Source organism: Pseudorasbora parva, chromosome 20 (genome assembly GCF_024679245.1).
Source record: "Pseudorasbora parva isolate DD20220531a chromosome 20, ASM2467924v1, whole genome shotgun sequence".
NCBI lineage: Eukaryota > Metazoa > Chordata > Actinopteri > Cypriniformes > Gobionidae > Pseudorasbora > Pseudorasbora parva.
In genome coordinates, this window is record NC_090191.1 from 23,449,694 (window position 1) to 23,471,388 (window position 21,695).

General features: G+C 37.0%; 1 protein-coding gene and 1 long non-coding RNA gene across 4 annotated transcripts in view; both read left to right on the plus strand.

Annotated features, from left to right (window-relative positions):
- LOC137049459 (thyrotropin-releasing hormone-degrading ectoenzyme-like) overlaps positions 1-21,695 on the plus strand; it is a 164,880-nt gene that overhangs the window by 72,131 nt on the left and 71,054 nt on the right. The window contains exons 5-7 of the mRNA XM_067427978.1: positions 5,341-5,454; positions 18,545-18,682; positions 19,786-19,851. Coding sequence (XP_067284079.1) covers positions 5,341-5,454; positions 18,545-18,682; positions 19,786-19,851 — 318 coding nt within the window. The remainder of the gene's footprint in view (positions 1-5,340; positions 5,455-18,544; positions 18,683-19,785; positions 19,852-21,695) is intronic.
- Positions 7,240-11,596, plus strand: LOC137049174 (uncharacterized). 3 transcript variants are annotated; one of them, XR_010899565.1, is made up of 8 exons: positions 7,240-8,734; positions 8,809-8,918; positions 9,065-9,165; positions 9,601-9,693; positions 9,772-9,887; positions 10,023-10,117; positions 11,100-11,221; positions 11,560-11,596. It is a non-coding gene; the product is annotated as an uncharacterized lncRNA (long non-coding RNA). The 3 variants fall into 3 exon arrangements; XR_010899564.1 differs by lacking the exon at positions 11,560-11,596 and having other exon boundaries at positions 7,240-7,520; positions 8,642-8,734; positions 11,100-11,551; XR_010899563.1 differs by lacking the exon at positions 11,560-11,596 and having other exon boundaries at positions 11,100-11,550.

The following is a 21,695-nucleotide window of genomic DNA, read 5'->3' on the forward strand; positions in this document are numbered from 1 at the left end:
CATTGCTCGCACCAACTGCCTGCAGAGAATTGATTAGTAGATGATAGGCGATGTTTGCTGTATAGATTTATCCAGTTAACTCTCTGGGACTCTTTTTAATGTCATATACTAGCAGGATTGTTAGTAGATTTGCCGCCACCAGCGATGGGGTTTATGTGTCACAGTCGTTCAATAACTGTTAATTTCTCATCTCATTTCAGCCTCTCAGAATTAAATGATGCTGCCACAGCCCTTCATATGCAGTTATTCAGCCAATAACATGAGCATAGAGGCGATGCAGCTGATGTTGAGTTTCCTTATTTTCCACCAGATTGGAGACGGTGACATTTTGCCCTCTGGATATGAATATGTTTGGCTTCAGTTCTCATACGTCACATACTACATCTTAAGACAGTTGCTTTAAAACATAGTTAGACGTTGAATATGAGGATGAATGGCTGAATCTGTCAGTAGAAATGAGTCTTGTCTAAATTACTCATGTGTGTTGGCTGGCGTTTTATTCTCTGCTCGTGTATAAAAGACAGCATCTGTAAACATATGACATTGGGAATTTCATACTCTCACTCTGAATTCTGACAAATAAATATATATTTTTCTTCACTCAAAACAGAGGGCTTCTCTTATTATGCCACCTTTACATGCGATGGGAATTATCGTTTATCCGAGTTTCCGAGGTAAAAATTGCACATGAACTAATGTCGTGAAATAATTTTGATGACCCAAATTCCAGAGATGGGCGTGGCATAACCATTAAAAATGGTGGATGGGAGACGAATTTCTGCTGTGGCAGGTGTTTTATTCTTTCTTTTTTCCCACAACAGTTTCATTGTCTTGTTGTTAAAGTAGTACATACATAAATAATCATTTGAAACATATGAAACGTATTTTAAACACATCAAAAATCGAATGTAGTTAACCATCATTCCAGAATAGTGAGCAAGTTAAACTATCTAGTGCGGTAAAAGTAGCTATACAGGATGTATGGCTGAAAACTATTAACATTTTAGTCTTTAAACAGCCTTACCTTGTCTACATTATTATGCCTCTATTGTGAATGCAGCTATAGTGTTTGTGATTCTGTTTTCTTGGCCTGGGAAATGACTGAAATGTTTCTAGTGTTAAAATAACATTTTCCCAAGACGCACAAAAGTATGAACCTGGCGTCCTCCGTTCTTTCCGACAACAAAGCATCTGAACACAACAAGCTCGTAATCGCGACTTCTGAAGTGGGAAGTAGGAAACTTCCGATAGCACGTGAAGGGAACATTAGAGCAATTTCTAGTTATAGTTCAGGTTTATTGAGATTATTTGAACAGGATAAACAGTCATATTTGTTTTATTAGCACAGGCAGGTACTTTATAGAATGATTATGGTTTCTAAACCTATTGAGCGTTATCTTCTGTCTACTCAGGCAGCTGCTTTATTAGGATACATCTTCACTGAAACTTAACCTCATAAGTGACTGATTTGAAAGGCTGTACAGGCATTAACTCAGTTAAGGTAAATAACATGAGAAACTTGATGATCATGGATAATTTCCAATAGTGTGAATTATTATTATTATTATTATTATTTTTTTTTTTTTACTGTGGTAACACTTTGAAATACAAGCACCAATATGCATGGATGGATTTATGCTTAGCTAAAGATAATCACGTGTTATACTATGAAGAGCTAAACCAATATTACTCCATCAGCAACTAATAAACAGTGATTAATATTAAATGCTATGAATCATTAATTAAATGCACAATCATGTGTTAATTCCTTAAGAACATATAGTGTAAAATAATACTGACAGCTGTTACATCATGTCTAAACCAGTCACAGCTGTCTACACTGACCTGACATGACAGACCATTGCGAAACCATTTGTCCGTCAGAAAGCGCAAGAGCTTGGACTACGTCAGAAATAGAACAAGGCATCAGCTTTCAGGGTTTTGTTGTTTTGCGTACCGCATTCACAGCATCACTATGATGGTTTCTATTGTCTTTGTTTGGTCTAGACACAGTGATACAAAATAGCAGTGCCCAGCCACATGTTGTCAGTGTCCCTTATTTGAATCCTAGACCTCAGGTAAGGTACTGGATGCGCCAGTTCATGGAACAGTGGAATTCTGGCTGTAGACGCCTGGAAATTGAAATTCATGGCTTGGTGTGGATGTCAAATCCAAAATGACATATTACTGAACAATTAGTTAATAGTCATAGCATCATGTTATCTTTGCAAATCATTAGCTAATAATTAATTAAAGCAGTCAACTGGAAGTTGAAGTACATAGCTTAACCATTGTGATATTAACACAATCGTATTAGTTAATACACTGTAAAAAAATATTTAGAAAAAAAAGTTACCTGGTTGCCTCAAAATTGAGTTCATTGAAATTAAAATTTTGAGTTAATACAAAGAACAATTTTTGAGATTCGACAACCTTTATTAAAATATTATTAAAAGATTTTGTAAGCATATTGGGTAATTGTGTGTGTGTTTTATTTCTGATGACGCAGTCAAACATTTCAAATAGTGCTATTTTCATGATTTATATTTTTTTTATTTGGTTCAGATACAATAATATTTTGAGTTTCTATTTATTAAACAAATTTCCTTCATTGTATCAACTCAAATTTTTAATTTCAATAAACTAAAAGTTTTAAGGAAACCAGGTTACTTACTTTTTTAAGTTAAACCAACAAAAACCAAAAAAAAAAAATTGACCGTGTATATGTTATTAAGGAATGAATACATGATGACACTTAATTAATAGCAATTCATATATTACTTGTATGTAAACATTTATAAACTAAAAAGTAAAAAAAAGAAAAGAAAAAGTATCCACAAAGTATTTTAATAGATCACTACAACTACTTGTAGTAGTGTAAAGTAAAGTAGTATACTTGCAAAATATACTTGAATTTTACTTAATTTTTTTTAAAACAAACTTGAGGTATACTTCATGAATAGGGATTTTAGACCATGGTCCTTGTGCAGTGGATGCAGGTTTGTTTCTTTGGGATTTTACAGCATTTTATCTTATACTAGAATACAACTTTAGGCCATCTTTCTTTTGGTTTTCCAGTTAAGAAAGCAATAACCTTTGCCCTGTAGTTACAAACCTGATCCAGCAGACAGACCTTGTCTGAGCCTTCTTGTTAAATGTCAATGAAGGACAATTAAACTTAATTATTTAGGCATTTTCTGTAAGTACAAGACTTTTGGCATGTACGGTCGGTATGATTCTTCAGAGCGGTTCTCAGATGCTTTGGAGAGTTTTATAACTTAACTTTGCTTGTTTTTTAATGATGCCTTCGCCGGTTTTCTCCTGCATGTTCTGTATGCTGCAGTATAGAGGTACAGACTGATCTCTTCCCTGCACGACTCATGCCAGCGTATCTGTTAATGAAGCAGGCGGGCTGCAGAATCCCTCAGTTTCAGCTTTCGTCTCACAGACATTGTTGAAGGCGTAATTGAGCGAGGGTCGCATGGTTCGTATACTAAATGACTTGTTGAATTTACTTAAAAAAGATGTGTCAAGTGGTTGCACGTAACTATATTGAGCAATGTTTTGCAAATAACAGTTTAGTTATAAACAAATTCAATTCAAGTAAAGCTGATGAAATGTATTTGAGGAAATTTGTTACATAATATATGTGCAGTTTACTTAATAATGTTATGTTAAATGTATAAAAGTTTATTATGTAAGGTGAACACATTTATCAATTTAGTTTTCATGTAAACCTTTTAAATAACAACAACCATAATTTAAAAAATAAATAAAATGCAAAAATAACTCATTGGTCAAACTAAAATTTAATTGAGAGCAGGAGTTATATCCAATGAATTTGTGTATAAGTGCCCACAGCCTAAACACAGGGACCACCCTCCTGCATAATGGTAACACAAAATGACAGAAACTCCTCACAGTCCTACATAACTAAACATTAAACACTAGCATAAACTAACAACATCTTTCCCTTTACTGAAAAACACATAACATACCACTTTAATCCCTAAATGTACTCTCCTAATGCAGTCCTTTACAAAGCATGCTGGGGCCTACAGATCCACTGCCCAGTTAGTTATGTCAGCACAAATATTTAATGTAGTTTAAACACAAATTAAGTAAACTTCAGTTTTAAATATATTAGGTTGATGGAACACAATTTTGAGAGAAAATTAGGTTTAAGTAAGTGGACAGAATTGGATGTGTCATATCTATGAAGGGCCTGAATAATTTCTGAATAGAGTTTGTTTGTTTATAGTGTTGATGCGCTTTCTGTGTTGTTCCTCAAGGTTTCACTCTACCAGCATATTTGCTTAGCAGCTTCTGTCACACAACAAAATTACATGATGTGACTTACTGCCCTGGTTCATTGTCATTAGCATCAGGACATTTGACAAATCAGAAGAGGGCAGAACAAGTCACTAAATCTTTGGGATGCCACTTGTGTGACTAGAGAGTTCCTGTGAGAGCAGGATAACAGCTGTTTCTCTCCACGCTGAGGCTCTTCTATCAGTCCATGTGTCTGAGTCACAGATGAACGTCCCGTCAGGCGCTTTGAGAGCCTTTGAGCTGCTATAATGATGTCATGTTCAGATGAAAATGGTCTGACTCCTACAGAGGATTGTGGGATGCAACAATGAGATCCGGCGTTCAGCAGCGCATCTGCTTGAGCCCCGGAGCCTGTGGAAAATATCCAGCCCATTCACAACGGCAATGTTGCATCTTTTCCAGTCAATAGCCCTGTTTTGCACCCTGTCGTCTGTGCACAATGGCAGGGGCCGTTTGAAAAATGTATTCCTTCCAGATTGGACGTTTCATAATCGAATCCTCATTTTTCTCTCTTCTGTTAATTTACGGTGTCCTTGGCGAAGAGCCCAGGTTTGAATGCTGTGGAACAGAAAAATGTGTTTTTAATTGTGTAACTGTATGTTATTGATTGTTTAGGCCGTTATTAATCATAGTTCAAAAGCTCTGCCGGGTTCTCAATGTTCTGTGAAGCCGATTGTGAACAGCCTTTCTGTTGAACCAGAGTGCAACTGTTTATTAGAAGTGTTTGTTTGTACTTCTACTTTTGAAGGAAGTTATTTTTCTCCCGTATTGGACTTTTCTAATAAAACGTGTTTGCCACTATATGAAATATGCTTTTGCTGATATTGGATGAATTGGAGAGTGTATTGTTTCCTGATGCTTTGCCCAAATAAAGTTTGGTTGCTGTTTACCCACAAATACTTATCTTGTACAAAACAACAAAAGTTTTCCGGTGAACATGAAATTGATTTTTGTAATAGTCACCCTTTTTCTCAGTTGGTGATTGATGGTTCATTTCTTCTCTTCTAGTGGTTTGGGGATCTTGTCACACCGGTGTGGTGGGAAGACGTTTGGCTGAAGGAGGGATTCGCTCATTACTTCGAGTACATCGGGACTGATTTCCTCTTTCCAAAGTGGAACATGGTGAGTTGTTGATCACAAGCGAGCAGTAGTTCATTTTATTCAATGAATTATTTGAATGGAAAAAAAGATGTGACTCAGTTGATTATACTGGACATACATACCGTTTTGATGGTTTTCGTGCTAATCAGATGTCTGAAAATCTTCAATGCTTTTCACATACACATGATTTTGAGCATTTATTCTTGTGCCAAAATTCAGTGCCAAAAGGTGGCGCTACAAAGTATTAACTTAAGGGGGCCGAATAATTTTGCATGCCCAATTTTTCAGTTTTTGATTTATTAAAAAAGTTTGAAATATCCAATACATTTCGTTCCACTTCATGATTGTGTCCCACTTGTTGTTGATTCTTCACAAAAAATTACAGTTTGAATCCTGAAATGTGGCAAAAGGTCGCAAAGTTCAAGGGGGCCGAATACTTTCGCAAGGCACTATATATATATATATATATATATATAGTGACGGGAGGAGCACATGACAGACACAGTAGGTGTGGCGTCAGCCCTCGAAGAGGCATTTATTTCCATAAACAAATGGGGAATTGACAAACACTACAGGGGATCCAGTGTCCTTGGTGCAACATTAAATAGTCTCAGAAGGGTAGTGAGTAGATAGAATGGGTCCAGGAAAGGGGTGGGGTCCGGTGGTCGCACAGGCTTCTCGCTAGTCCGAGGCGCGAGGGGCAGCGGCTTCGATGCGGCGGCTCGTCTTCTTCAGCCGCGGACATCGAGGGGAAGAGCGGCCCGGCATACTAGCCCGTCAGCGGCGTTACGTGGGCACTTTGATTGCTCAATTTTTTCGCCTGTTAAATGGCCTATCAACCCCAATCACATTTCTTGTTTAATCTGTTTTATATCAAATAAAACATCAGAATGCAAGTTCAGTAGTTTTGCCATCTTACTGTTGGTTGAGTTGCTCTTTCCAGTGATTTCCCAGTGTTAGGTAAGTCAAAAGTCAGAACGTACAGTAATTGTATCACTGTGTGCCAGCCACCGCTGCCTGGTCAGTGTCACATAATACTATATCATTTTGTATTTTAGTCTCAAAGCTTCTCTGTGGGTAGCTGAAATAACAATGTTTTACATTGGGTTAATGCAAAGTATGCAATTGATCTTACCGTCAGTAGTGAATTAGCGGGCCAAATGGAGGCATGCATGGACTGGTTCATTATGAGCTTGTAAAGAACAAATTGTTCCAACTGTTTTAATGGTTATTATCAGCACAGTTTGAGTTGACTTCATGTGCAGAACAAATCATTTCTAATGGTGTTGAGCTCTGTTATCACATGCACATTTTTATAGTCTATATTGCCGCCAGTGCTTGTGCCATCCAATTTTGCTGTTTTAATGAAACTTTAGGCTATGTAATCTCCAGATGTTCAATCAATTATAAGAAGAGAGCTGTGAAATAGTATTACAGTGCCAAAGACAGATTGTCGAGCTTCTGATCATAATACATTCTGTACAACGCGTTTAAACATTCTTACCTGCTGTCAGGGTTAAGTTTTGTTTTCTTAATGTTCAGTTTTCTGTTTCTGTTCAGTTTGTTTCCCTTTGACCCAATTTTCCCATGTGTTACATTTACTCATCCAATTCACCTGTCCCTCATTATTCAACTCATTAATTCCCTCGTTTAGTTCTGGTATAAGTGCTACCTGTTTTGTTCAGTTCGTTGTCCTGTCTCATGAGTGTTACTTTTCTGTTTCCCTGCATGTTTCTGTTATGCTTTTTGGATTAAAGACTATCGGTATTGAGTTCTTCTTCGTAGTGCACTTCCTGTTAGCACACTGTAAAAAATCCAACTTGCAAATTGTTGACTCAGTTTCAGATTTTAAGTTGAGTGGACAAATTTTTGACCACAATGTTGAGTTTACTTATAAGGACGATTTCACTGCAAGTTTACTAATATGTCGTCCACTGAACACAAACAAGTAAGTTGAGAAAACGTAATGTTTTAATTTATTCATAACTTCCCGTCATCGTGCATGCGCAGAATGTCAGCGCTGTATCTTGCACGGGGTTTCCTCCTTCAACCACGCTTTGGAAGGGACTGGATTTCATCTGGTTGAGGTAAGTTTTCTTTAAGCTTTATGAATAATTTAAGCTACATATATGGCACACCTTGTTTGTTAAATGTTAAAAGACTAAACTCATACTAAAGCATGTGGTGATTAGTTATCTTGTTTGTTATCTGTTATGTTCGGTGATCCTGTTAGCAATCTGTTAACATTTGAAGGTATATATCAACATATACAGCTAGAGTATGGCTGGATGGACTATATTTTTAATGGAGACTATATAAAATGTAGGCCTATTTTGCTAGAGGTTGTACACGTAGCACAGTAACGTCTATTTAAAGCTTCACTTTATAATAAACTTTTTATATGTTCAAAATTGACGAAATAGATACAATGAGCAAGTACTTTATGAATCCATTTTTTAAACCGTGTTTTTGTCTTATTTTGAATCATTACGCTACACCTATAATACATGTTTATTTTGGGACTATTTTAGCTCAGTCGGCGTCGATGCGGAGTAGCACAATACTTTCGGCGTGACTCGTCCTCATAGACATAAACAGAGAGAAGTAGCTCCGACTACAATGTTCTTCCGCAAGACGCATGCACACCGTATTGTTTTGATTAACGCGCGCCAAAAGTTACAGCTTCAACGTTATTGACAACTTAGACAAGTGTGAGGAAACATGCTTGAACGAGAAAAGAATAAGAAGGACGTGCATGATGTTAAAAATGTTAAAGACAGCATGTAAGTGCTAATCTTTTGTGTTTATTGCAATTTGATAGTGAAACATATACCCAATTTTGTCAAAAAGCTCACAGTGGGTAGCATTACCTTAAACACAGTAGGTTATGTCTTAATTGAACATAAATAATTTAGTGAATCCAAGATGTTTTAGTAGGATGTATTTGATATGTGCTTTAGCTCTTAAAGTGAAAGCAATCTAAGTAACTGTTACCTGCCGTCTTGTGTATATATTGTTACTCAAACAACAAGACAACATCACTTAATGCTCTTTTGTGTCTTTATAAATACATTTATATTTAATTAATACAGCGAAGACTATGCATTGGGTTGTAATATCTTTTTATTATTCCATTTCTGTAATGCTACATGATAAATTAACACACTGTAACTGCTTTTGCGTTTGTTTTTGTATTTGTCCTGTTTAGAAAAGAAGAAAAAAAGCACCAACATCAAACATCAGTGATGCATTGACAAAAATTTGGCAGATGTGCACAAAATGTGACCTTTTGAAAGATCAGGTGAGTTTATTATTTTTAGATCTAAATGAAGTGTACACTTAATTTTTACTGTTTTAACAATTTTTTTTTTTCAGGGTCTGTGCTGAGTATTACAGGAGAGCACCTTTTCCCTTCGTTGGATGAACACACATCTAGTTGTACAGAGAATGGAGATGAGATGAAGTTCTTACAACTTGAACATCAGGTAATTGTTTAGCATGTGATATATGTTTGATTAAAGGTTGAATGGTGTCATCTCTCTGTCAAGCTAAGTCCCATGCCTCTCTTTGGATATAACTTGGATATAACTTGGATATAACTTGTTCCATATTTGTTTTTTCTGTCTTTCAGTCACATACACTCTATTGTACTTGCTCAAAGAAAGGCCACAACTTTCAGAGGGACTTTTGTTTATGAGAGAGAATTTTAGAAACATCCTGAAGACTTGCCTGGTAAGATGATGTGTGTCATCATCAGCATATACACTCATGCCTGAAATACTTCACCTTTTCACCTGTTTATCAGGTCTATTTTGTCAAAAAAGCTCACAGTGGGTAGCATTACCGTAAACACAGTAGGTTATGTCTTAAGTGAACATAAATAATTTAGTGAATCCAAGATTTTTTAGTAGGATGTATTAGATATGTGCCTTAGCTCTTAAGGGGACAGCAATCTATGTACCTGCTGTCTTGTTGTTACTCAAACAACAAGACAAAATCACTTAATGCTCTTTTGTATCTTTATAAATACATTTTTATTTAATTAATACAGTGAAGACTATGCATTGGGTTGTTTTCACATTGTATTATTCCATTTCTGTAATGCTACGCGTTAAATTAACACACTGTAACTGCTTTTGCGTTTGTTTTTGTATTTGTCCTGTTTAGAAAAAAAGAAAAAAAGCAACAACATCAAACATCAGTGATGCACTGACAAAAATCTGGCAGATGTGCAAAAAATGTGACCTTTTGAAAGATCAGGTGAGTTTATTATTTTTAGATCTAAATGAAGTGTACACTTAATTTTTACTGTTATAACAATGTTTTTGTTTTTTTCAGGGTCTGTGCTGAGTATTACAGGAGAGCACCTTTTCCCTTCATTGGATGAACACACATCTAGTTGTACAGAGAATGGAGATGAGATGAAGTTCTTACTAGACCAACATGAACATCAGGTAATTGTTTAGCATGTGAAATATGTTTGATTAAAGGTTGAATGGTGTCATCTCTCTGTCAAGCTAAGTCCCATGCCTCTCTTAGGATATAACTTGGATATAACTTGTTCCATATTTGTTTTTTCTGTCTTTCAGTCACTCCATTGTACTTGCTCAAAGAAAGGCCACAACTTTCAGAGGGACCTTTGTTTATAAGAGAAAAGTTTGGAAACATCCTGAAGACTTGCCTGGTAAGATGATGTGTGTCATCATCAGCATATACACTCATGCCTGAAATACTTCACCTGTTCACCTGTTTATCAGGTCCTTTTAGGTATACAAAACTTATAATTTGCTCTCTGTCAGCCAAAAGGCAGAGTAAAGAGACGAAAGCAGGGTACAAAGTCATGGTAAAAAATACTAAATTGAAAAATCATATTTGAATCTTTCTCAGTGATCAGTTTGATTTCATCTGAGAGCACAAATTCAACAAGTTGTTGTTGAATCAGCATTGTAATTACATCAATGCTGAAATGGCTTCTAACAGCACAGGTTCAGGTGTGGCAGTGTTTGGGCTTGGGAAATATATTATGTTTATCAGTTTTAGTTCAATGGCTGAATTTGAACAAGCTTAAAAGGTTAGTTCAACTAAAAATGAAAATTAGCCCATGGTTTGTTCACCCTGAAGTCAGGTGTATAGGACATTCTTCATATACGCAGAGTTAAATAAAAAATATCATGGCTCTTCAAAGCTTTATAATGGCATTGAATGGTGGTTTCTGTTTTGAAGTCCATAAAAGTGCATCTATCCATCATAAAAGTGTATCATTCATTCATTCATTCAAGCGAAGTAGCGTGTTTGTGTAAGAAAAATATCCATACTTAAAACTGTATAGACTAAAATATCTAGCTTCCAACGGTATGCAAGTCAACATGCGCTTGTGTGTGGGGCAGTTATATGATGGATAGAATAGCTGATGGATGGGTAGGTAAAAATGCGCTTTTTAATATATAACTCTGATATAACTCTGACACAAAGAAAGTTATATACACCTAGGATGGCTTGAGGGTGATTAAATCAGGGTCTAATTTTCATTTTTGTGAGGAACTAACCCTTTATAATCAGGGCCACCTTTACTTTTCAAATAAAGTTACATGAGCATGTTTAGGAACACACTGAACACACTGTGGTCCACTGGAAAATCCCTAATTTTATGCTTATTTCTATTGCAGGACATAGAGCCAGGATAAAGGGAGAAGATGAGGATCTTAACCATCTTTGAAAATGATGCCACCATCCACTCAAACCCAAATATAAGGTGCCTCTCTGTAGTACTAAGAGCAGATTGGACCAGGTACTGTGCAATACCTTTGCTGCAATTGTTACTAAATATTTTTTTCAAAAGTGTTTAATGTTCTTGACCCCCAGTGCTCAGCAAGAGTCTGGTCCTTAAAAAAATTGCTGCAGTCTTTATGGATAATCATAAGGTTGAGCATTTATTTATTTATTTATTTCAATTTGTACTCTAATTTAGTGCATAATCTTTTTTTGTTTATAAATATTGAAGAGTGGAGTAGAAGTTCATCACCTTCTAATGTACCTATTGGAGACAGAAAATGCTGTTTTGCAGAATTGTCAATAAAATTTTTCTGTAATGATGGCAATGTATTTTGTATTGTGTTGTATTTTCAGTGTGGTTTGTTCTGGCTGCATTTGGATTCTTAATGTGGTGGGTACACAAGTATCTGGGTTAGATATTTGAAGAAAGTTGAACCAACTTACAAAAAGTACAACATTGAGTTAACTTAAAAAAATAAAGCAACCAGCTGCAAAGCATTTTTGAGTTTACTGAACTCCAAGACCTCTGAAGTTGTGCTAACTTGTTTCTTTGAGTTGGACTGGTAAGTTGAAAAAGTTGAACCAACTTTTTGGTTTCAAAGTTGAACCAACTTACAAAAAGTACAAAGTTGAGTTAACTTAAAAAAATAAAGCAACCAGCTGCAAAGCATTTTTGAGTTTACTGAACTTCAAGACCTCTGAAGTTGGACTAACTTGTTTCTTTGAGTTGGACTGGTAGTTAGATGGACTTACTGAGTAAAGTATAATTAACTTAATCAAATAAGTTTAGTGAACTTTCAAAAATGATTTGGCATAACTTCAACCACTGAAGTTGAGTAAACTCAAAAATGCTTTGCAGCTGGTTGCTTTATTTTTTTAAGTTAACTCAACTTTTTTTTTTTTACAGTGCAGCCAACCGTGACATAAGACGGGACCTCATAAAATGGAGTCAGCAAGGACTCCTGTTATGCTGACCCTCACTTCCATTTAAACCTCCTTACCCAAGATGATCGTTTCTTTGAGGCCCTCACTGCAGACATTTTGGAACTTGATTATAAGACCCATAATTCCGTCACTGATTTGATTTCTTTTTATCGTGCTGGGCTAAGTGATAAATTAAGAAACACGATTTATTTTTATTTATACCTTTGATCCTCAAGGGAGCTTTATTAATTTAGTTAAATTTGTGTTTGCTGCTAATGGTTCAACACTCCCAAGACCAGAGAAAGCCAATCCAGTGAGAGAAATTCCTGAGAAATCCATTACGGTGGAACCAGTGCTCAGTTATGGCTCTGGCATTGTTTAGACCACACAAATGTTGGCTCCAGCTCCTGAGTCCACTCCAGGCTCCAGGCCTACCCCTCAGCCCTTGAGCACAGACCAGTTATGGGGGCATAAACGTAAAGGGTGTCTTTGTGCCTCTCAACAGACACAAAATGCAATTAAAATGTCTGTCCAACAAGAACAATTCCCTTACATGACAACGAGATGCGTTTAGCCACTTAGCCATTGTTTAGATCACCTGTTTTAGCCGGCTTGCTGTAGTCTCGTGCTGAAGTCCCGTGGGAACGACGTTGTAACCGGAAAAAAGGCAAATAGTCCAGTTGGGAAGAGTGTTGTGTGTGTAAAGAGGCTCTGCTCATTGGCTCGTTAGTTCTCAGTATTGAACATGTCCGAAATAAACGGTTTTCGATTCTGTCCTGCTGATCCGAGAAACACTGCTCGTTCAGTTACACACGCATGATTCAGTCCGATTTGGTGAACTGGTTCGCCTGGTTCACTAAAAAGAACCGGTTAAAAAGAACGATTAGTTCGTGATCCGGTCATCATAGAGTGATGATCCGATCAGGCTCACAAGTGAAGAAGAAATGGCAATTGTGGCAACAGAATGTGAAAATTTGCAGCAAACGCTTTGACAAGGATGACTGACTTACACAGACACAACACAGCGGGCCGGTTCTGTTGCCATTCCGTGGTCGAAGACGGGTGCAACCACTGTGTAGGTAATGCAAACTTTATTTATCCTTCCATTTGGGCAGACACGGCTTGAGGAAAGATGTGCAGTAAAAAAATAATCATGCTTTACATACACAACACTCTTCCCAACTGGACTATTTGCCTTTTTTCCGGCTACCAATGCGTTCCCACGGGACTTTAGTGCGAGATACATGCAGATAGCCGTCTAAAACACTATTTAGGTGAATTTAAACAATGGCTAAGTGGCTAAACGCATCTCCTTGTCATGTAAGGGACCTATTCATGTTGGACAGACATTTTAATTGCTTTTTGTGTCTGTTAAGAGGCACAAAGACACCCTTTACGTTATGCCCCCAAAGCTCCCGTTTTAGCTGAGGGGGGCTCTGGGCATTAACTAATAACTCTGTGTTGCAAGCACCAACCAATTTTTTCCTCTTTTTTTTCTATAGACTGTACTCACAAGATCAAGATAAACTTACAAATTCGCCAGAGTTGTCCTTTAAGGGGTTAAAAACACTTGGTATTGAATTCTCCTTCATTGTGCACTTCCTGTTAGCAGCCCACCGTGACACCTGCGCTAGTTTGCAAAGATTACTTTAAAATTATTAGTGCCACATCTCTGTGTCAGTCTGAACATAAACTGCTGATTTACTGCAACGCTTCGCAGAGCTGGATTTTGTGCCAAAGCTGCCATTGAACATTTTTGCAAATGCTTTTCACACTTGAATTCAAGGCTGGCACATAAACTAAAACACAAAATACCAACTCCTATAAATTAAGTGCAATGCTAAAAAAGTGTCATGGTGTAATGATTCTTCCACATCCATTTCCTCCATCCAGATGGGTTCACGTTCGGGAGTAAGACAAAGCTTGGCTTCAGTTAACAATGCTCAGCTGTCTCACAGGAGTCAACAGGTTCAGTGATGCTTTGAATGGTTGTGTAACAGCCAAGAATTATGTAACTATTTTACCAGACCAGGTGTGTCCAAACAGAAAATGATCTCATGACACTCCTGTGTTATAGCATGATAAATTAATCCAGGATTGTGTGAACACCAAGAGGAAGTCAAACACCTTCAAATACTTCTCCAGTCATACCTGAACATTATTAAACTTTTATAGGAATTTCTGGAGTCGTGAACAGGGCTTCCACCTTCTTCCCCCTAAAAAAAAAAAAACCTTCCTTTTGAAGAATGATGCAATCCTGCATTTCTTCTGAAGGCCCTTCTTCATTAGGATCTGGCTATTAGTATATTTTAGGTGAATATGACCATCTATTTAATTAATGTAGCATATGCAGCATACATTATAATAACTCACATTTCTTTATTTTTGAACTGCTTAAAGTCTGTGTATCAGTTACATTCCATAATCAAATCTATTTTTAGGCTTTTAGAGGTCTGTAATGCTGCAATTGTGATGCACTTTATTACATACGTTAGCTTCTCAAGGGGATATCATTGGATATCATTTTTTTTTCAGCCAAAGTCAAAGGGAAGGGCAGCTAGCATTCTTCCAGCAGAGGACAATTGAACATCTTGCTTACTACACACAAGTCCACCAGTTTTGTTCCTTTGACAGGCAGAGAGCAATTGTCCACATAAATTCCATAGATAAATACAGATAAATAAAAAACAAAATAGACAATACACATATTACATGGCTTAAAGGAATGGAAGTAGGAAATTGAGATACGTAATGAATCACCTTACTCCAAAACTTTTGCAACTCGGCACATTTCCACACACAATATACGAATGTACCTTTGGGATTTATTATACAGATATATATAGGTAATGCTTTGTGATAACATTTTGAGAACATCATTATTAAAGTGCTCCTGTTATGGATTTTTGAAAATGTCATGCAGTGTGTAACATTGTTCTAAGTGTGTGTGTGTGTGGGGGGGGGGGGGGGGGGGGGGGGGGGGGGGTGCACTGCAATAAATTAGATAAACACAAACACACAGGTTTGTTGATGGACATACACTTATTAATGCCTGATAGTGAGGAATTACAGTTGAAACACCTCATAATGTACCTCAAACCTAGCAACGTCCTGATTAAGGCTCAAGTTGAATAACTAGTTCCTCCAATGTTTCGTCATTGATTCGGACTCGCGGTGGACTTTAGGAAGCCTCCGGAGCTGGAGTTCAGTTATATGGTAATGGGCGTTTGTTTCTGAAATATGTATACGCGGCAGACCAGTTACAACGGACTGAGCCATCTGATCAATCAGAGCAGAGTAGCTTGCGGAAAGGAGGGATTTAGAGAGAGTGATTCATCCATCAAGTCGTTTGAGAATCATTGAACACTGAAGTGATGTGATATTATGAGAAAACTAAAAAAAATTTTGACCTTTGATGCATTTAAACCTGTTTTAGGAGACCTCCAAAACTAAATTAGGAAACTTTAAAATAGCACAATTTAGGGGCACTTTAAAGACCAGATAATGTTGAACACAATTTCTATTAACGTTTCTGGAAAAATATTTGTTTATAATTTAAGATTACATAAGAAAATTGCCATTTCTGAGAATGTTCCCTGTTCAGTCTTACAAATTACAAATTACCAGTCGTTCTGATTAAATCTTAAAAAAAAAAAAAATGAGCTAGAATAAAAATGATTGTGTCCATCACTCAGACCTGATTTGTCATAGTGTACACTGTGCTGTATATGTAAGTGCTGACGTCAGTCTAAAGCTCAGTTTTTTTGCTTTTAACACTAAAAGTTTATTATTATTATAGTTTATTTGTCTAATTTGAGTAGATAAATGTCAATATAGCAGCCTTGTTTAATACTTCTGTTCATTCACTCACATTCTCATTCTCGTAATGACCTTCCTATCTTGTCTGTCCCAGTATTTCATACCTCTCTGCTCCGGACACCTTGGTTATGGGGCATCAGCCAAGCAGAGAGACCATTTAGGGAATGTCATTTCAGGGAGCAATTGGGTTTCAGTGGGTTTTGATGGAAACACTTTGACTATAAGCATTTCTCTGCCACAGTTTGAATAATATTGCACATTTCAACAGTCTAAAGTCTAAACCAGAACTGAAAACTCACAAATGCTCTGGGAAATGTGGGAATGGATTTGACAAGAGTCCTTAAAACCACCTATAGGTCCATTCACCTGTCATTACCGGACTGTTGGCTTTCCTCTTCTTTCTCACATCCGTCATGCTATAAAAACCCATCATGCATTGCTGCAAAAGCTGCTGACCTGAACGTCTGGCATCATTGTGATCTCTGGCCTTAAAGCGGTTGATCAGTGAGAAACTCCAGGGGATGATGTGCAGACGATATTAAGCAGAATCTAAATGAAGTATCATTGGACGTAAACACCTCGATGAGAGCACATATGGGCCAGATGGAAGCTCTTCTCATCGCACTCGTTTTATAGTGTCCACTACGTGACTCGCATTAAAATCAGCAGCTGTTCTCTCTCTGTCTGTCAGTTTTACTGTATTCACATCCACCATAATGTATATGTTGTGCATTAACATGAAGGGCTCATTTGCATGAATTGATTTGGTCTATATATAGTATTTAGACCGACACGTGAAGCTTATATTATTCTAAAGTGATGTGCATCAGGAAATAGTGAAATTAAAGACATGCCACACACTGATCTCTTCTACAAGACCGCTTAAGTGAAGATATTAATAGTTGAGAAATTAGGAAACTGATTTCAAAAAGTTGCTACTTTCTCTCTGAAGTTAAATATGATGGATAAATTATTACAGCAGCCCGTTAAGTAAAGCATGCTTCAGTTTTTATATGACAGAAATATCTAAAGATAATTAGACCTCAGATGTGATTCCGGGAAATGTGACCCTTCATTAGCTGCTCAATAAGAAAGAATTCATGTCAAAGCCGTACAAGATAGACTTTCATCTGCAAATAGAATAAAAATTAACCCAACAATCCCACATCAATCTTAGTTTAAATAATACTTTAATAAATATTCTCTGATTTGTATGACTTCTCACTTTCATGCGAGTCTATTTTATAGTCTGCCTTTAGCAGAACATCAGAATATGAGATTGGGAATGTGGTTTGTTTGAACATGAAACCAGGAATCACTGGGTTAATAGAATATGCCTCATTATATTGACAAAATGATGAAGGGTTTTGATGAACATTTGTTTCTGGACTTATTTCCGTACGTTGTTTGTTTGAGCTCAAATCCCTTGATTAAAATATCCTGCTCTCTTGGATTAATGTCTTCAATGGGATTTTTAATCAAGCTGCCAAAAGCTTTAATGGGCAAGAGTTATTCATAATGATGGAGAATAAAGGTGTAATAAAACATTCGGCATATCAAAACTAGACATGTTTATAACAGCTGGTGATTTGCTGACTTTCTCTTAATACATACATTGATGAGAAGATAATAAAATTATAAAATCTTAATTTGGCGTCATTTTGAATTTGGTCAGTCAGCGCAGAGATTTCAGAGAGGGCCCATTATAAAGATGTTCAGAATATGAATCTGCAGTGTAATGCTTTAATATATAATTCATGTGATTCATATTTAATCCATTTTCATGTACGGTAACTGGCAAACCGCCACTTTTAAATGAGTAACTGGAAAACAGTGTCATATTTTACTGAAATGTATGAGAGTGTGTTTATTTTAGCTGAACATCTTTTAAAAGTAGAAGTTGATCTACAAAACTGGAGCAAGTGATTATTAGATTTTGTTATGTTGTGTTTTTGTGAATTGTGGGGATTTTTTCCATAGTCATAATGGATTTTACACTGTACAAACTGTACATTCTATCCCCCTACACTGCCCCTGCCCCTGCCCCTAAACCTACCCATCACAGGAAACAGTCATTTTCAAAAAACAAAACAAAACATAATTCAGTATGTTTATACATCCATTTACCGCTGGCTGGTAAATTATTTCGTCCCCACAATGTAATATAAACAGGTACACACACACACACACACACACACACACACACACACACACACACACACACACACACACACACACACACACACACACACACACACACACACACACACACACACACATACACACACACACACACACACACACACACACACACACACACATTGAGTGTATTCTCAAATAGCAGCAGTGTGTCGTCTTGGTGCTCATGTGGCGGCAGTGAATGTTCATCAGATCAATAAATAATGGAAGCTTCTGCAGGTATGAAGTCTTCAGTCATGTGAGATAGAGGGCTGGATTTCCCCATAACCATTTTCTAATTTCATTTATAGCGCAGCTCAAATGTATTTTTTACTTTTGAAAATAAAACAGAAGCTTTTATGAGACAGGGTTATGTGTTTGATACTGTAAAAACAGTCTTTCTCATTGTAATCCACAGGAGAAGCAGAGGTTTCTGACCGATGTTCTTCATGAGGTGATGTTATTGGACGGTTTGGCCAGTTCTCATCCGATCTCTCAGGAAGTGTTTGAAGCCACAGACATCGACAGAGTGTTTGACTGGATCGCATATAAGAAGGCAAGAGAATCTCTTATGATCTTCATCTGCATCATGGAAATTATTATAAACCTTTCATATTGAGCTGAACAGAAAAACTGGTTTGTTCTCAAAATGAAACATAAATGAAGTGAATTTGCACATTTTGCAAGACAGGGAAACAATGACTTTGTAAAACAATAGTAGCTATTGTCTGTCTAAAGCAGTCATTTATTTCTGTGCGGACTTCACCAATAAACTTTATCTTTTATTGAGTCCAGTAAACAGCTTAGTTTGCTTGTTATTTTTCTCCCAGATAAAGAATTCTCAGTTAATCTTTGTGAATTGTAATTGAAGTCGTGCTGTTATAAGCCTCTTCACAAGAAAAACTGTTTAATTAAAAGCTTGTTTTTTAGTAAGTTGATGACAGAAACTGTTACACTGAGAGCTTGTGAGGTTTTGTGTCCTCTGGGGACTTTAGTGGCACGATAAACATTTCATCTCAGAACAGACTTCAGCGCCCTCTCATCCTGAACATCTGAAAGCCATTAAAGACACAAAGAGCAGTGAAGAAAATCTTTGTCCTTTATCAGAGTTCAGACACAGACAGAATCTTGCATCCACTGAAGATTTGAGTTTCTGCTTCAGCTCTCCCTCCAGCTGTCAATCAGCTCAACGCTTGTTTGTGATTGGCTCTTGCTGTTCCTCAAGCCCCTCCCCCTGTTTCCCCACAGGTACTGTGGTGTTATGAACTCTGTCAGTCACACTGACACCCGGCCGTCCCTCATCACTTCCTCCTCACACTCTAAGGAATCTAATATCCCATAAATCCCATGAGTCCCCATGCAGCGCTAACAGGAAGTGACACTCATCACACAGATTGTGGAGGGAGGGATGGGGATTAGATGCTGTCAAATAAGCATGTCAAAGTCACTCAAAATCAAAAATAGATACAGACTCATAAAACAGAAGGACGAGTGTCATAGAGTCCTTGTTTAGATGAACCAGCAAACCTGCCAGAAAATGAACAGTGCCATAACATGTCAAATATGCTTTCAAAGCTGAAAACGATGCATATTTTCTCAGTTTTTGTACACATGTGAACAGAAGCCGTGAGTGACCGTGTGTTTACTGTGTGTCTTCAGGGAGCCGCTCTGATCCGTATGCTGGCGAACGTTATGGGACAGACGCTATTCCAGAGAGGCCTAAATGTAAGTCAGTAGTTTCCTTTCATTTTATCTCTTTTGTAATCACAGATAATGAAATATTCAGCACCATAAAAAGATTATGGCATAGATACAAAACTTTACAAATCATGAATGTGCTACAAATAAACCTCACTATTTAAAACTACAGCAACAAATGTTCTCAGGCCCCTTCAGGTTGTTCTGAGTGTCACGTATGTTATTGCTACAAGCGTTTGTGAGATTATTCAACCGTGTCGGTTTACATGCGCTTCTTATCTTAGAGCTACAACAGCTTGTTTTCGTGTCACACGCTGCCGACAAGCTTGAGGTGAAAGCGACACAATCAGGCAAGCGATTACACAAGTTCATGACTGAAATTAATTTCGTATCTGAAATAAATCAGATGTTTCAGAATCATTCTCTCGGTTAAAGCAGTTTACAGTCAAGGCTTCGTCATTGAAACACATCAATTGTATTAAAGCACAAGTGTCAGGTATGGTAGGTGTATCAGCAAGGCTTTTGTCGTGCTGTTTGTTTTTAGTCACATGGTCATCATCTGTAAAGCTCTTTCTGCGAATCCAGTGAGAGTAAATCTGTAAATAAATAAATGTTAAATGTAAATTGGTTGACGGTACAAATCCCTCTTCCTTTGACGTGAGTTCACACGGTTGTTCAGGTGTAAGATTCCTCACATTCTAGATTTAAAATAAACCACTTTTCAAAACATCCGTAACTTCTTCCACTTTCTTTATGACTGAGATGCTGTCAAAAATGTGTCAGTTTCAGAGCTTCTTTCTGGGTTATTTTAGACGTTGTGGTTTAATGTTGCTCTTAGAGGCTGGAAGCAAAATCAGGTCATGTTTTCTGCTGAGCGGCAGATGTAATGCTTCATTTACAGATGTAGCAGCTGCTCATACACTCTTTATATTGCAGCACAAACACACATCTGACCAGTGTTCACATCTTTGACTGGCTATAAAGGTTAATTACTGTGTTTGGTTTGTCTGGTATCTACTGTAGTAAACATGAGGTATTATTAGCAACATCAATATACTGATTAGTGCAAAAGCAAGAAAACATGGCAATCAATTCTGTCTAAACCTGATTGGTTAATCAATAATCAACATGATATGTATTTGAAAAATCTTTTATATCAGTTTATGTCAATTTTTAACTGAACACAATACAATCATTTGTGATTAATTACATAATTTATGTGTAGAAAGAAGTAAGAAACAGTAATGTTATTGATTACAATTAAAGGTTACACTTTTTTGATAGTCTCACTATGTAACTTTGCAACTACATGTCAACTAACTACAGTCTAACTCTCATTAGAGTATTAGAAGACTGTTAGGTTAGGGTTAGGTGTTGGGGTTCAGGTAGCAGAATAAGTTAACGTAGGTGCAGATATTACGCAGAAAGTCTAATACTCTAATAAAGTTGAAATGTAGTTTCAAAGTTACTTATAGTTATAGCATAATGATGTCTAAAATGGACTTTCAAAATAAACTGTTATCAAATGAAACTAATGAAAATATTAATTTGTTCGTTCGTTCGTTTTTTTGTTTGATCATTCATTCGTTGGTTTATTTGTTCGTTCATTCATCACTCTGAACTTTTTGTTGTATTAACCGTAGTTTCTGCTTGATGAACTTCTAAATCCCTCTAGATCAGAAAGTCTGTGTAGTAAAGAGGAAAAATACAGCATTACACCTCTCTCAAGGGTCAGGGATCCATCCAGGCCCGGTTCTACGGTGCTAAGCACCCTCAATAGCGCGCAAAAGCACCCTCAGTGGTAGGGATGGCTCGATACCACAATTTTGGCTTCGGTACGGTACCACAATCTAATACCGAAGTACTGATAT